At 28.0% G+C, this 13,257-nt stretch overlaps 1 protein-coding gene across 1 annotated transcript; it reads right to left on the reverse strand.

Annotated features, from left to right (window-relative positions):
- Positions 1–1,750: 1,750 nt before the first annotated feature.
- LOC113857655 (arabinosyltransferase XEG113-like) lies at positions 1,751–8,437 on the reverse strand. The gene is made up of 13 exons (XM_027489750.1): positions 8,027–8,437; positions 7,422–7,718; positions 7,079–7,284; positions 6,582–6,687; positions 5,794–6,050; positions 5,478–5,613; positions 5,148–5,242; positions 5,000–5,053; positions 4,245–4,358; positions 3,206–3,304; positions 3,002–3,109; positions 2,301–2,387; positions 1,751–2,183 (listed from the first exon to the last, which is right to left on the reverse strand). Exons 1-13 carry the CDS (start codon positions 8,199–8,201, stop codon positions 2,016–2,018), a joined length of 1,902 nt encoding a protein of 633 aa, XP_027345551.1. The 5' UTR covers positions 8,202–8,437; the 3' UTR covers positions 1,751–2,015.
- Positions 8,438–13,257: the final 4,820 nt, after the last annotated feature.

The following is a 13,257-nucleotide window of genomic DNA, read 5'->3' on the forward strand; positions in this document are numbered from 1 at the left end:
AAACCAAGAAACAATTCTCATCTCTTTCTTTGTTCTCCCATTTCTCTTTCTCAGAGAAAACACCTTTGAATTCCAAATCTCTTTCAAATTTGAGCTTAGATATCTCTTCCTCTTAATTTCAAGTAAGTTTCTTAGAGATTGATCTTCTAATCTTATTTCTATTCCTTCATTTTCTTCCTTCTTACAAGTTATTATATTTGGTAATGCTTAGGGAGATCTTGGTCTTTTGGACAACATCTTCCATCACCACTTTGCAACTATCTTGTGGATCTCAAGAAGAACTTGGTGTTAAAGACATCAACTTCTATCTCTATTGTGAAAGACCCATTTTCAGGTAAAAGGAGTTGATCCTAAACCCTAAGTTTATTTTTATATTTTAGCTTGAAAAACTCTTTTGAATAGTAAATCTAAAGTATTTTCTTGAAAGTATAAATAATGATAAAAATAGATTTTTGGCACGAAAAACCTATGGTTTAATTTAAAAATTACCTTAAAATAGAATTTTATAGTAATAGTTATGAACAAACAGTGTTTTAAGAAGTTTTATGATTTACTATTGATTATCATCTATGTGAATAAAATAAGTATTGGAGAATGAAAATAGGAAATTTTAAACTCTAGGATAGATGATTTTTATTAAAACCTAGAGACTGTGATCTCTGGCAATGTATTTGTGATATGTGATTTGATGTCAATGTATGATTTGTATGATGTGAATATTTGAGAATGAGAATTTTGGGTTGTTTTTATAAGATTAATGAAGAGTGTTTGATTATTCTTGAATGATGAAATGTATTTTATTATGCATATGTGAAATGGACTAAGCCTGGATGTGTGTGACCTTAGACACACTTTATTTAACTGAATGATGAAAAAGAGATGAAAGAAAATGTATTATTAGTGAAAAGTAATGAAAGGAATTGGTGTGAATATTTGAGAATTGCTGAGAAAGTATGAAATTGATTGTGTGTGAAAGGGAATTATAAAAATGAAAATGATGTATGAGATTATGTATGTGGATTTGAAGTTGTGTATGTCATTAAAAGAGAAAGAAAATGTGTGCTATGAAAGAGTGACGAATATATGTGGATTAAAAGAATTCAGAGAAAACTGCTACTTTTAAGTTTTCATATGGATAAGTTTCAGTGCAAAGATCACTACTAAGTATTCATATGGACAAGTTTTAGTGCAAATTGCTACTATAAAGTTCTTGCACGGATAATTATAGAGATACACTGAGAGTATAGAGTTCCAAGATAATTTAAAAATCTGGAGGAAATATAACTACTTATTTCAATTATCTTACTGAACAAAGTTGTTTTTATAAACAATCATTTCATCTAACAAAATAAACTTTTAGTTAAAATATCCTCCCAAACATGCTCTTAATAAAGCCTCATCTTTGCCTTTAAGTATAATGTGACCTCTTGTCTTTCTATGTTATATTATGATATAATAAAACCAATGTTTTATATAAAAATATACAATATTAGGCAATTATCACGTATATTATGTTGTTTGTGATCTACGTTATATCTTAGTGAGAAACAAGTACTAACTAGTTAAGGTGCTTGTCCACCAACCAATCAGATAACTAAAGCAAGTGTCAGCGGGCAGCAGAATATCAAACATCACTTATCTTGTTCGAAATAAAATACGGAAGAAATGAGTGATGCATTTGAATGTTTCCAGTATATAATTACAGGTAATACAATATCAACCAAGACATCAAAGACCAAAAAGTGCACCCTCTTCTAAGAAATGGTGGATTTCAATTTCCCTTGGTTTCAATACTAGTAACATTTTACAAAACAAAAAATTTCTTAATTGTTACACAAGAACCAATTGTCTAATCCCTATAAATGTCTTACATCCTCAATATGGACACAGATTCATCACTTTAAGTATACAATCTCGGTCTTGACAATCACTTGAAAGCTAAATCACATTTGGATTCATGTCTCTTATTCCCTCATCCATTGTAGAGTTATAACAAATATAAATCTAAGTTGGTCTCACCAAGGTGGATGATCATCCTTAGAAGTTTGAGGAGGAATTGCTTTCCATCCTGGTTTCTCATCCCAGTACATGTCATAATATATGTGCCCAGGAGTGTGATCCGGCACGCAGCACCATGTGCCCACATACCGCTTAACGCGATTTCTGAATTTATCTTGCTTTTCCTTTAAAAGAAATGCATGGCATCAGCACATGATAATTAACAGTAGTTTATTTGTATGTGTGATGCTAACTCAATTCAAAAAGCAAAATTTCAAATGGGAATAGCAAAATATCCTTGCCTTGTTAGTGAAACCTGTGAAAGCATCTTGCACTGAAGAGAACTTGATGACTTTTACATCCTTGAATGATGAGAATACTTTTGTAAACTGCAAATGCAGGTAGAAATAACCATGTTAAATTATTGTCAGTTAATCAACTATCACATTCTGAAGACCCCAAAAAGAGAAAAAAAAAACAAAGCTTTTCATATAGTGTACAGATGATAAAACTTTCAAACTTCCAGCAAATAACATGAATTTTCAAATTCACATAAGTTATTTTTTGAAACTTCCAACTTGAAAACCAAAGTTCCTAACATGGTAAGTTCTACGGTACTCTGTAAAATGAGAGAGTATTTCATGCTCTCTTACACAGAATAATTATGACCGTTAATTTTATATCAATAAATAATGGGATTAGTGATTTATTTGGATGTAAATACCTTTTAATTTTTAAGATATTAAAGAAATTACAACCTTCAATCTAGAGAGAGTATTCAATTCCTCCTTAAGTTTAGGAGTACTGTAGCAAGCACCTCCTAACATTTCTCCAACCACAGTTTTCTAAGTGAGATTTTAACCAGCTCTTTCATGAAAGATTACAAATTAACTTGGTATAATAATAAAGATTAGGTTCCAGGTATAGAAAAATAACCACATCAGTGAAGGTAATAGGGCTGAACAGAAATAAGCATTAAATGGATAGATAAATAATCAAATACCGTTTCTTCACTGCTATGCTTTGGGAATTTAAGTACTCTCCCAACCATGGTATCATTTGATGCATCACAATCTTTACAAAGCTGAACATCAAGCCACGATCGTGTCACCTGAACTCAAGAACCAAGGCAAAAAAGTTTAAAATAACATAAACCAAGAAATGAGAATCGTGATTGGAAATTGGATTTAATTGAAATTTAATTCACCTCTGACGGCAGAGAGGGATTATCAAGTATTGAGTACTCTCTAATATCTATTTCAGGGCCAAACTCTTCTTCTGGGAGTTTTTCCAACATGACATTAATCTACAATAACATATTTCCATAGCAGAATATGGAAGGATTCATAAAATGTTGTAATTAAGTAAACAAGGGAGAAAAGATGAGGAAGAGAACATACTTAGATATTAAATATTACATACCATAATTGATGTACACAATTCTAAAAACCTTATAAAAATTAAAGAAAAAACATAGCACTTCATATTTTATTTTTAAGTACATTGTTGAGGTAAAAGCATGTTTAGACATGAATAAAACAGCCAGAGTGATTTTATACGATTTTATTAAAAGAAATTGCATGAGTAATGAGTAGGGCGATGGGATATTTAGTTCAAAGGAAACTTCAAATGGACTTTTGAGTCCATTCTAGGTCCATTTCTTGTGTGCTCCTTGAAATGATCCAGCCCTAAACCAAGTCTATATATAAAGAGAAAGGTTTTGATCACACATTCCAGGCTCCTCAATATTGTAAAATAAATGTAAAGTGTAAAAAAACTAAAAAAGATAAAAAGGATATTCAAGAAATTTAAGTATTGTTTAATGAATTTAAAAATTGTGAAATATATGTTAATATGCCAAGTTGTATTAGAAAAATTAAAAGTATATTTATAAATTAATTATTAAGGAAAAGCTAAAAAATCACACACACGCACGCATATAAAAATTAAGGATAACTTCATCACTCTCAATTTACAAAAGTCGTCACTGGACGGGAGATATGATCCTCATCCCCATACTTATATCTATTTCAAGGGATTTTTTTTCTGTGTCCCCATAGGAATGGAGGAAAATTTTCCAAATCTATAGCACTAAATGAGGCAATTCATGCATTGATACCCAGTCAAAAGGGAGAATTGCCATTCCCACCTTCAAACCAAAAGTAATGAGTCATGTATTTAATCTTTCAGATCTAATTGATAAACGAACAGTAAAAATAATAAGGAATCACTTAAAAAGAAAATACCTCAAATACATGGTCCAAAGGACAGCGAAAAGGTTGTCTAGTCATAGACCCCTCCAATATACCAGGATGGGGATACCATAACCTATCAATCCTGCACCATAGTGGAGGCATGACCTAAATATACACAAAGAACCCACTCTAAGATAAAAAAATTTAGTTAAAATATACTACAAAAAAGTGAAGCCATCAATCTTAAAATAAGCACACCCAAAGGAGCTAAATCACCTGCCCAAGGCCCCAAGCTGTAAATTTAATTAAAACTGTCTTATAAAAAATAAATATTTCAACTCAAATCATTTCAACATGTAAAGACAATATATTTTGTATTGTAGGGATATGATAGGAACTGAATATACTTATTATTGTATGGTAAGCAAAGTCAGGGGATATTCCTGATAGTACACGGAAATAGCTGGAAATATCAGAAAGAAATAAGTATTGCTAATGCAGGAAGCAATGAAGCTGTTCCTATGGCCGCCACCCCCTCCCCCCTCATTCATCCACGTCATTCATTCCATTAGAACTTCCTTAACAGCCTCCTTGCCCACAATCCCTATTCTACCCCTCTCTGATAACATTTCTGAATCAAAAAGAATAATCATACAATTTATTTCAGGTTTTCATGGAACAAGTAGGGACAAATGTTAATTAACAGGGGATGCTCACCATGGCAGTTAAGAGGGTTGATGATGAGACATTAAAAAATATAACATAATATACAATAAGTATGTATGATCCCAGAAACTAGTTCTTACCAGGGTTCTGTTCAAAAGGGATGCAATAGCAAGTGCTGTCCTAATCTGTTTAATCTGACAAAATTCATGTGCAACAAATTTTACAAGATGAAAAATCATAATTTCCCTTAAAATGTAGTCATGAAGAATTAGGTTGATACGTACATACTTGATAATTAACAAGAGCAAAATGCGATTCAACATTATGCTCACCACTTAGCAACAAGCTTTTTGGAATATATGGCTTAAATGACAAGAAACCACCTGCAAAAGTTCCTCTAAAAGTTAAGTTCCACTAACATGTTAAAATGTATAACTTTTAAATTTTCGCAGCATATTATGACACTAGCTTTAATGGAAAAAATAGAAATCTCTCAATGCAAGGTGTAAGTAACATGCAAAGAGCAAAATATGTGTATTTGCACAAGCTTATTAAAATAAGTAAAATTAAGTAAATGGTCAGCTTGCCCACATTAAGCAAGAAACAGAAACTAATTACCAGGAGGATTATAGTATTCTGGTGGATCATGGAAGAGCATGGCTTCTCGCAGTCTGTGGCGCTTTCCTTCAGTGCCTCCATATTGGAATGTTGTGTGCACTGCATATGGCTCCAACCTTAGTTGCTGGTACATAGCCTGCAATTATAATATACAAATATTTTTACATCAAACAATTATACATTTATTTCTCTTGTCCAATCAGGATTCCTCCAGACAGTTAATTGCATTTGCATAAGTGTATAACAATGGTAAATAAATAAAAAATTAGAAGAAAAGATTTCAAACAGTTGAAAATTTTAATTTAATAGATCCTACCTGCACAAAGTATGTATGTCCACTACAGAAGATACTTGCAGGCAAAATTCCCATCTTCAAATTTCCATCAAAAGCATAAACAAGTCCACTGTCATCGTCAACAGATGGTCCCAACTGTCTGTGAATCATATCATTAAACCCATTCTGATCCCATATCTTGTCATCAGCTAAAAGCATTTCTTTCCATTGCTTTGCCAATTTTAGTGCAGACTCAGTAGGTCTCCAATGGAAAATTCCTATGTTGTAGGCGCCGCTAACTATTTCAGATGATAGACAAGAACATCAATATACCTTCTTAAGAAACAATTAAACAAGTGAAACAATGTGCAAAACAAATGTAATAAGAGCAATGAAATGGTTACTGTGATTTGAAGTTTGAACACAATATAATCAGGGAAAGTAGAACTTGCTTCAGATTATGCCATTTAATTTCTTAACTAATGCCAAAGAGTGTGCTACAGGAAGTGAATTACCATAAGATTAATTTTGTTTTTATTACGTAAGCAAAGACCAATTACAGAATAAAAAACCTTCAGATTCTATCAAAGGTTTAATGAAAAAAAAAAAATTGTTAGCTTCTAAACTAATGCCTAAAAAGTGCTTTATTATTTGACATAAAATATGACTATCATCCAATGAGGCAGCTTTTCATGTCCAAACCTGTCACTTACCCTGCAAATGATGGCTTGAAAGTTCTATATATGTCATAAATATGGTGTGTACAGAAAATAAAGATGCTAAGTACAATGAAAATATTGACAAAGTTTTCATCATTGTATAACATTCACCTTCTTGCCAAATTTCCAAACTATCATCAACAACAGTTGGTATAACTTGATCGCTTGAAGTTAAAATATCTGCTTCTGGATAACGAGCAAGATATGGAAGTGGGTTCTGTTTCACAATTAAATAATTGAACATATGAATTAGGAATAACATATATCTCATAACAATCACATTATTGGCTTGGAGACAATGCAAAAGATGTGCACAAACTGACAAAAGATCATTGTGCAACATGAACGTAACAGATAACGGACACGGGAAAATATAAAGACAAATGTTACACTAGAGAGGATTAGTGAATTTAATTGCTTTAACAAGCTGGACACAACAGAACAAAATATCTGATAACTTTATTGCATAGAGGTAGAGAAAGAAAACATCCTACCAAATAGAATTTTACTGCTTTTTCTAGATCATGAATATAATAATAAAAAAAAAACTAAGCACAAGAATCATTAAACAGATTGACTCAAGAAAACATGCACAAAAAAAGGATCACCTTTAACCAAACCATGTCAGTATCACACATCAACAGCTCGAAACCGAAAGGCAGTATTGAGTCTATCAGAACAACTTTTTCTCTTCCCATTTTATGAAATGTTGGAGACCCCCAACCAACATCTACAGAGCTAAAATGGCTGCCCATGTCAAAAACCGGCACCCCTTTCCAATACAGCGCCTCCAATAACTTGGTATCCAATGCACCTAAAAGGTATGTTTCAAAAATAAAACAATTAAAGCTACAAAATACTGTATAAACATTTTCTAGCAAGACACCACTGCATATCTAAACAATACATGATAGGTAGAACAAGATAGGAGAGTTAAATGACACTGCTCACCAACAAGGAAATTAGAAAGCCCCAGATCTGTCAATCCTTTAGTCCATGTCAGAATAAAATCCCTGAATGCATAGTTACCAAAGGTAACTATCACAACATTATCTTTCACCCTTTTCTCAACCAAAGCTTTCGTAAGTCGAAAATCCTTCAAAGTTGGCATCCTTTTATTGGATGGTGGAGCATCCCATATAGACTTTGGCCATTCATTTTGCAGCCCTGGGGTAGGAGCTGGCACTCTATTCACCATTGCTGACCCAGAAACATTAAGCGTTTGATCCCTAACACGAGAATCCTCATCTGAAAAGTCATGTTCAACTAAGATCCAAACCCAACTCACAAATAATACAATAAACTCAATGCTAGAAGATTTTAAATCTATAATGCATTGGCACCACCATTACATTGTTGATACAGTTCACATCACAATTAATAAATAACTCTCAATTTTTCTTCTCTAACAAAAATAAAGTATATATCTAATGCTTCATAACTTATGTCTCCTCTGTAACTTGAAATAAAAGGCAAATATCATTATCTAAAGAACATAGCAATAACAATAATAATAATTGAAAATTTGAAGAATAAGATGAAAGAATCTAACGTACTCGAAAGGGAAGAGAGCCAGGCAGAAGATTGAACAGAGGGAGGCTTAGATGAGTATATGGCAGAGAAGACGTAGAATGAGGAAACGACGATGCCAATGATGACAACAGTGTAAATCGTGAGGAACAGAGGCTTCCAATTCGCCACTTCCTCACACCCTTTTCTTCCCAACGCCATTTTTATGAGTCAATATTCACTCACTCTTTTCTTTTTCCACTTTCACAAATCGCCAACAAGAACAAGTAGCTACCACTAACGCCGCATCAATGATATCTATATCATTGCTTTGTTCAGAAGAAGATTTGACTTTGAGATTGCGAAAGAAAACGGTTTGGTTGATTCAGATTAGCATTTGGAGAATCTTTCAAGGGCCACCCAGCTGTGTTGTTATGGTCAACCAATGTGCTTGTCTGCTCAACATGACGGACACCATTGCTATTCAACTTTCTGTTTAACAAATAATTATCACTCTTCTCTTTCTTTATTCTTACAATTTTTTAAATTATTTTATATTTTAAAGATAATAAATCTATATATTTTTATTTCATATTATATTTAATATCTTTTGACATATATTTAAAGATATATAATAAATAAATTTTTTATTAAAATATAACATTTAATATTACTAATATATTAGATTTTATGATGTCTTATGATTCTTAATAAGATTTTACAATAATAAATTTGTATTATATATTCTAAACATATATTAAAAATTATTTATAAAATAATAAATTTTATTAACACAATAAATAAGAGGATATCACGAAATTCCTCTATAATTTATAAATTAATAAATTATATTTATTTAGATTTTGGATTCGTTAACCTTTTATATGATTCAATAAAAAAAATTAATTTATATTTATACTAATTTTTAACATCTAAAATAAAAGATTTAAATTCTAAAATGAGGATAATAAATATTAAATAAAAATAAAAAATAAAAACTACCACTTGTTTAAAAGTTGGTGCGTGGGGGTAAAACTTAGTTAACCATTTGTTGATTAAGCAGCAACTATATAAACAAGTTTGGAAAAGTAAAGGTTGAAAATAGGAAAAAATTGCATATAAACTAAAAATTAAATGTTGAATAAACACACTAAAACATTTGTAAAATAATAATATATTACTCAATTCTTATTTTCATTAATTCTTTTGAACAATATTTTAGTATATGAAGAAATTCACATTTTATTAATATTATGTGTCAAATTTTTAAATAAATTAAACTTTTGTAAATATGTTATTTATAGTAGATGTTTATTTATATTTAAATAAATTATATATAAAAATAAATTTATTTAATAAAATATTAAACAATTTTAAATTTTATAAACTTATATATTTATTAAGAAATTTTTGAACTAGTAAAAATAAATAAATCCTTCTCTTCTACTAAGGGAATGTATTTTTATTTTTATATATTTAAGGAAATAATTTTCTTTAAAATTATATTTTTTTATTTATTTTGAAATGTTTTTTTTATTTCTATTGGTTTAAAAGAAGCTTAAAATATAATGTAGAAAAATATTAGTTATTTAAAATGTTGAAAATGTAAATAAATAAATAAATATAAAAAAAAGAGTGAAATTTTTTTAAAAATAAAATAAATTAGGCTAATATTTATGTGAATAAATGAAAAACTTAAAAGCAAAAACGTCATGAAATTGTTTCCGCAACACAAATTCAGTAGTACATAATATAGGTATTCTACGTTGTAGCTAAATAAATGTGGCATGTTATAGTCAAACTTATTAACTTATTTAATATTATGATAACTTATTATTGATTAGTTATATAAAAAAATTCAATACCCATAGTTTATTCCAATTAAACTAGTGAAACATGCATTTTATATAAAATAATAATAAATTTATTTTTAATAATAACTTTCTTTAAAAATAGTTTAACTTACTTTTTTAACCATGAAAGAACATAATTTTACTAAATATCTCATTTTCTAGATAGAGTATTATTATTTTAATATATATAAATTAATTATTTTTTATTATATTAATAAAACCAAAAAATTCACATTTATAATATTTAATTTTTAATTAAAATTGATATTAATTGACTTGACTTAAATACATTTTTATTCATCTATATATTTTCACTTTCCAATTCAGTCTCTTATTTTTTTTTTCTTAAATTGAAATTTAGCTTTCATATTTTTTTCTCATCCGGTCACTTTATTAGATTTTTATTTATTTTCCTTAAGTGTTTATTTTTCTCGCCTATTTAAACATAACAAAAGTTTCATTTGATTTCTTTAAATATCACATGTTCCTATTTGATTCTCCATTTTTTTATACTTAAGAGAGAAATCTAAGAAAATACATGGGAAAACATTATGAAGCATAAATTATAACTCATTAAAATTAGAGGATTAAATAAAAAATTGATGGTAATTAAAAGAAAAATAAGCTGGCTAAATTATAATTTTAATCTGTTTATTTTGAATTAATCTGTAATTTTAATTTCACGTGTTATTTTCTAAAATTAGTTTAAAAATTGAAGAATAAATTTTTTTTATTTTGTATAATTTTATATAAATAATATTTTTTAAATAAAATATTTTAATTTAACTTTATAATTACAAATAATTGATTTTAAAATAGTACATTTCTCGTATGGTGTTAAAAAATATAATTAAATATTAATAATCAAAATATATATATATATATATATATATATATAAATTTAAGTAATAAGACTTATAAAAGTAAATTTCAAATTTTAAAAAAAATAGAAAACATTAGATAATTTTTATAAATGTCGAAATAGGTATTTACTAAAAATATTAAAATTAGGGTAACAAAGAAAAGATAAGTAACAACTTTAATTTTCAAAATTAAAATTAAAATTAATAAAGATGTGAGTAAAAAGTAAAACTATTAAAATTAAATAATTTACATATCATTATCAATCAATTTTAATTTAAAATATACATGTGACATATTATAAAAAGAGTAGATTCATTGACGCTTCACTTCATATATACTAAAATTTATTTTATAATATAAAAGTTGATATAAAATATTAATTATAACTCCTCTATTTAAAAAATCAAGAAAATTTGATTCATTTAGTAATTTTTTTCTATATAAAACTCTTAATATCAATTTCTTATGTAAAGATTTACTGTAACTATGTTGTAAAATTATTGTACCTTTTATAAAAGAAAATAGTTTAATTTTGAAAAAAAAATTAAAAATTTTGTAAGGATGTGAAATTAGATTTTTTAATTAAAAATTATTAGAATTTTAAATATAAACCTTTTAAATATGAAAGTTATACACTTAATATATATATATATATATATATATATATATATATATATATAGAAAGAGAGAGAGAGAGTTAAAATTAAAAAATTAGTATACAATTAGGTATGTATAACAAACGAGATTTTTAATCACCTTCGAATATAAAAAAATGATGGTTTGTATGTATATTAATAGTTTTTTTTTATAGGCAAAACATATATTATTAAAGAGAGTTCAAGGAAAACTCAAAACCCATTTATATAGAAAAAAATTACTTATTCAGAGAAATAAAAAATAAAAATATATTTATACAAAGTTAAGATGGATGCAATTTCGTGGGTTCAAATACCAATCTGCTAACAAAATAGCTTCTCCCTTACTAACAAGTGATAACCATTTCCAGGCTCAGAACAATAGAATCTAGGACTTCCCTCTCATCCAAAATACTATTAGAAAATACAATTATATTTCTATGTAACCACAAAGACCAAACTGTACTTACCCAAACAATTAATAAACATATCTATTCTCTTTTACTACAGCCAACGCCAACCCAAAAAAGCAAGTGAGTCAATAAATTCAAAGGCAAAACCAGTGAGAATCCAAGACAACGCACAATAAAGTACCAGATTTGAGATGAAACTGAGCACGTTAAAAATAAATGAATTGAAAGTTTCTCCAAACCATGACAGAAGTAACAAGTTATATCATCAATTTGAACAGCACGATCAGTCAGCAAACCTTTACAAGGAAGTGCATTCAACAACAGTTGTCATGAAAATGCCGTACACTTAAGAGGGACCTTCCCTCTCCATAGCCTTTGCAAGACATCTGCCGTACACTGATATACACTATTAGGACCACCAAGAAGTTCAAACAACCATAAATACGCAGATTACACTGAAAAATAATCTGAAGAATCTACCCTCCATACTCATTTATCTTCTTGTAGTAACTTAATAGAAACCTCATTCACAAGCTCCAACAAAAGATTAAAGCTTGAGATCTCATACTAAAAGAGACATTTTCGCCAACTAACATCATAAAATGAAACACAATATATATATATTCAAGTCCTGTTATGTATATTAATAGTTAGGTATTTAGGACAACTATTTTTTATGTGACATGAATCAACTCAATCAGATCATGAATGAGTTGATTTAAGTTGAATAATAGAGTCAATATTTAAAGCATAAAAATAAATTTTTTGTGATATATAAAATTAAACATTTATTACATTAAATTTAAAAATTATCATTTTATATATAAAAAAAGTCTTGAGTTATTATTATTTAGGTAAAATTTTTGTATTTGATTCAATACATTTTTAAGGTTGAATTGATATCATATTGCAAATTTTAAAAAGAGACTTTTTAACTAATTAATTTAGTTAATTTTAAATGATAAGATTTAGATGTGTTTGATAATTAAATTAAAAAATTAATGTTAGTACATACATATAAAAGGATGTCATAGAAAATTCAAATCATATTAAAAGAATTTAAAAATAAAAATATAACAGATATAAAATAAAATTACAATAAGTTGAAATTACATGTCGTGGATGTTTCTAGTAATGTTGTTATATATAATCATGTAAGTAATCTTAGGATGGCATTTGCTAAGGAGTAAATGAGTAACTTCAATGTTTCTTCTTTTTGTATCTTTTTAATATTCTCTTCAATCCCTCTCTTTTTTCTTTTTGATGTTTCTAAGGTGTTTTTCTTCTTTATTTTGTTTAGTAATTTTGTCCAACTAAAAACCTCCTCCATTAGAAATCTATAGTCCTATTTATAAATTATAAAATTATAAAAATAATTACTAAAGGTAAATGTAAAATATTTCTCTAAATACAAGCTATTCTCACAATCTAATTCCTATTATGGATTGTTATTATGCTTGGTTTGAACAAGAAAATGTAACAAATTCACCAATCATTTTAAAAGAGTATAAAA

The sequence above is a fragment of the Abrus precatorius genome, unplaced genomic scaffold (genome assembly GCF_003935025.1).
Source record: "Abrus precatorius isolate BTA unplaced genomic scaffold, Abrus_2018 Scaffold2, whole genome shotgun sequence".
Taxonomy (NCBI): Eukaryota; Viridiplantae; Streptophyta; class Magnoliopsida; order Fabales; family Fabaceae; genus Abrus; species Abrus precatorius.

Coding starts and splice junctions, on each gene's coding strand:
- LOC113857655 (XM_027489750.1), bottom strand. CDS start 8,201: ATGGCGTTGGGAAGAAAAGGGTGTGAGGAAGTGGCGAATTGGAAGCCT. Junction 3,305..4,244: donor CTTTGGACCATGTATTTGAG/GTATTTTCTTTT, acceptor ATGTTATTGTAG/ATTAATGTCATGTTGGAAAA. Junction 3,110..3,205: donor ATCCCTCTCTGCCGTCAGAG/GTGAATTAAATT, acceptor TCTTGAGTTCAG/GTGACACGATCGTGGCTTGA.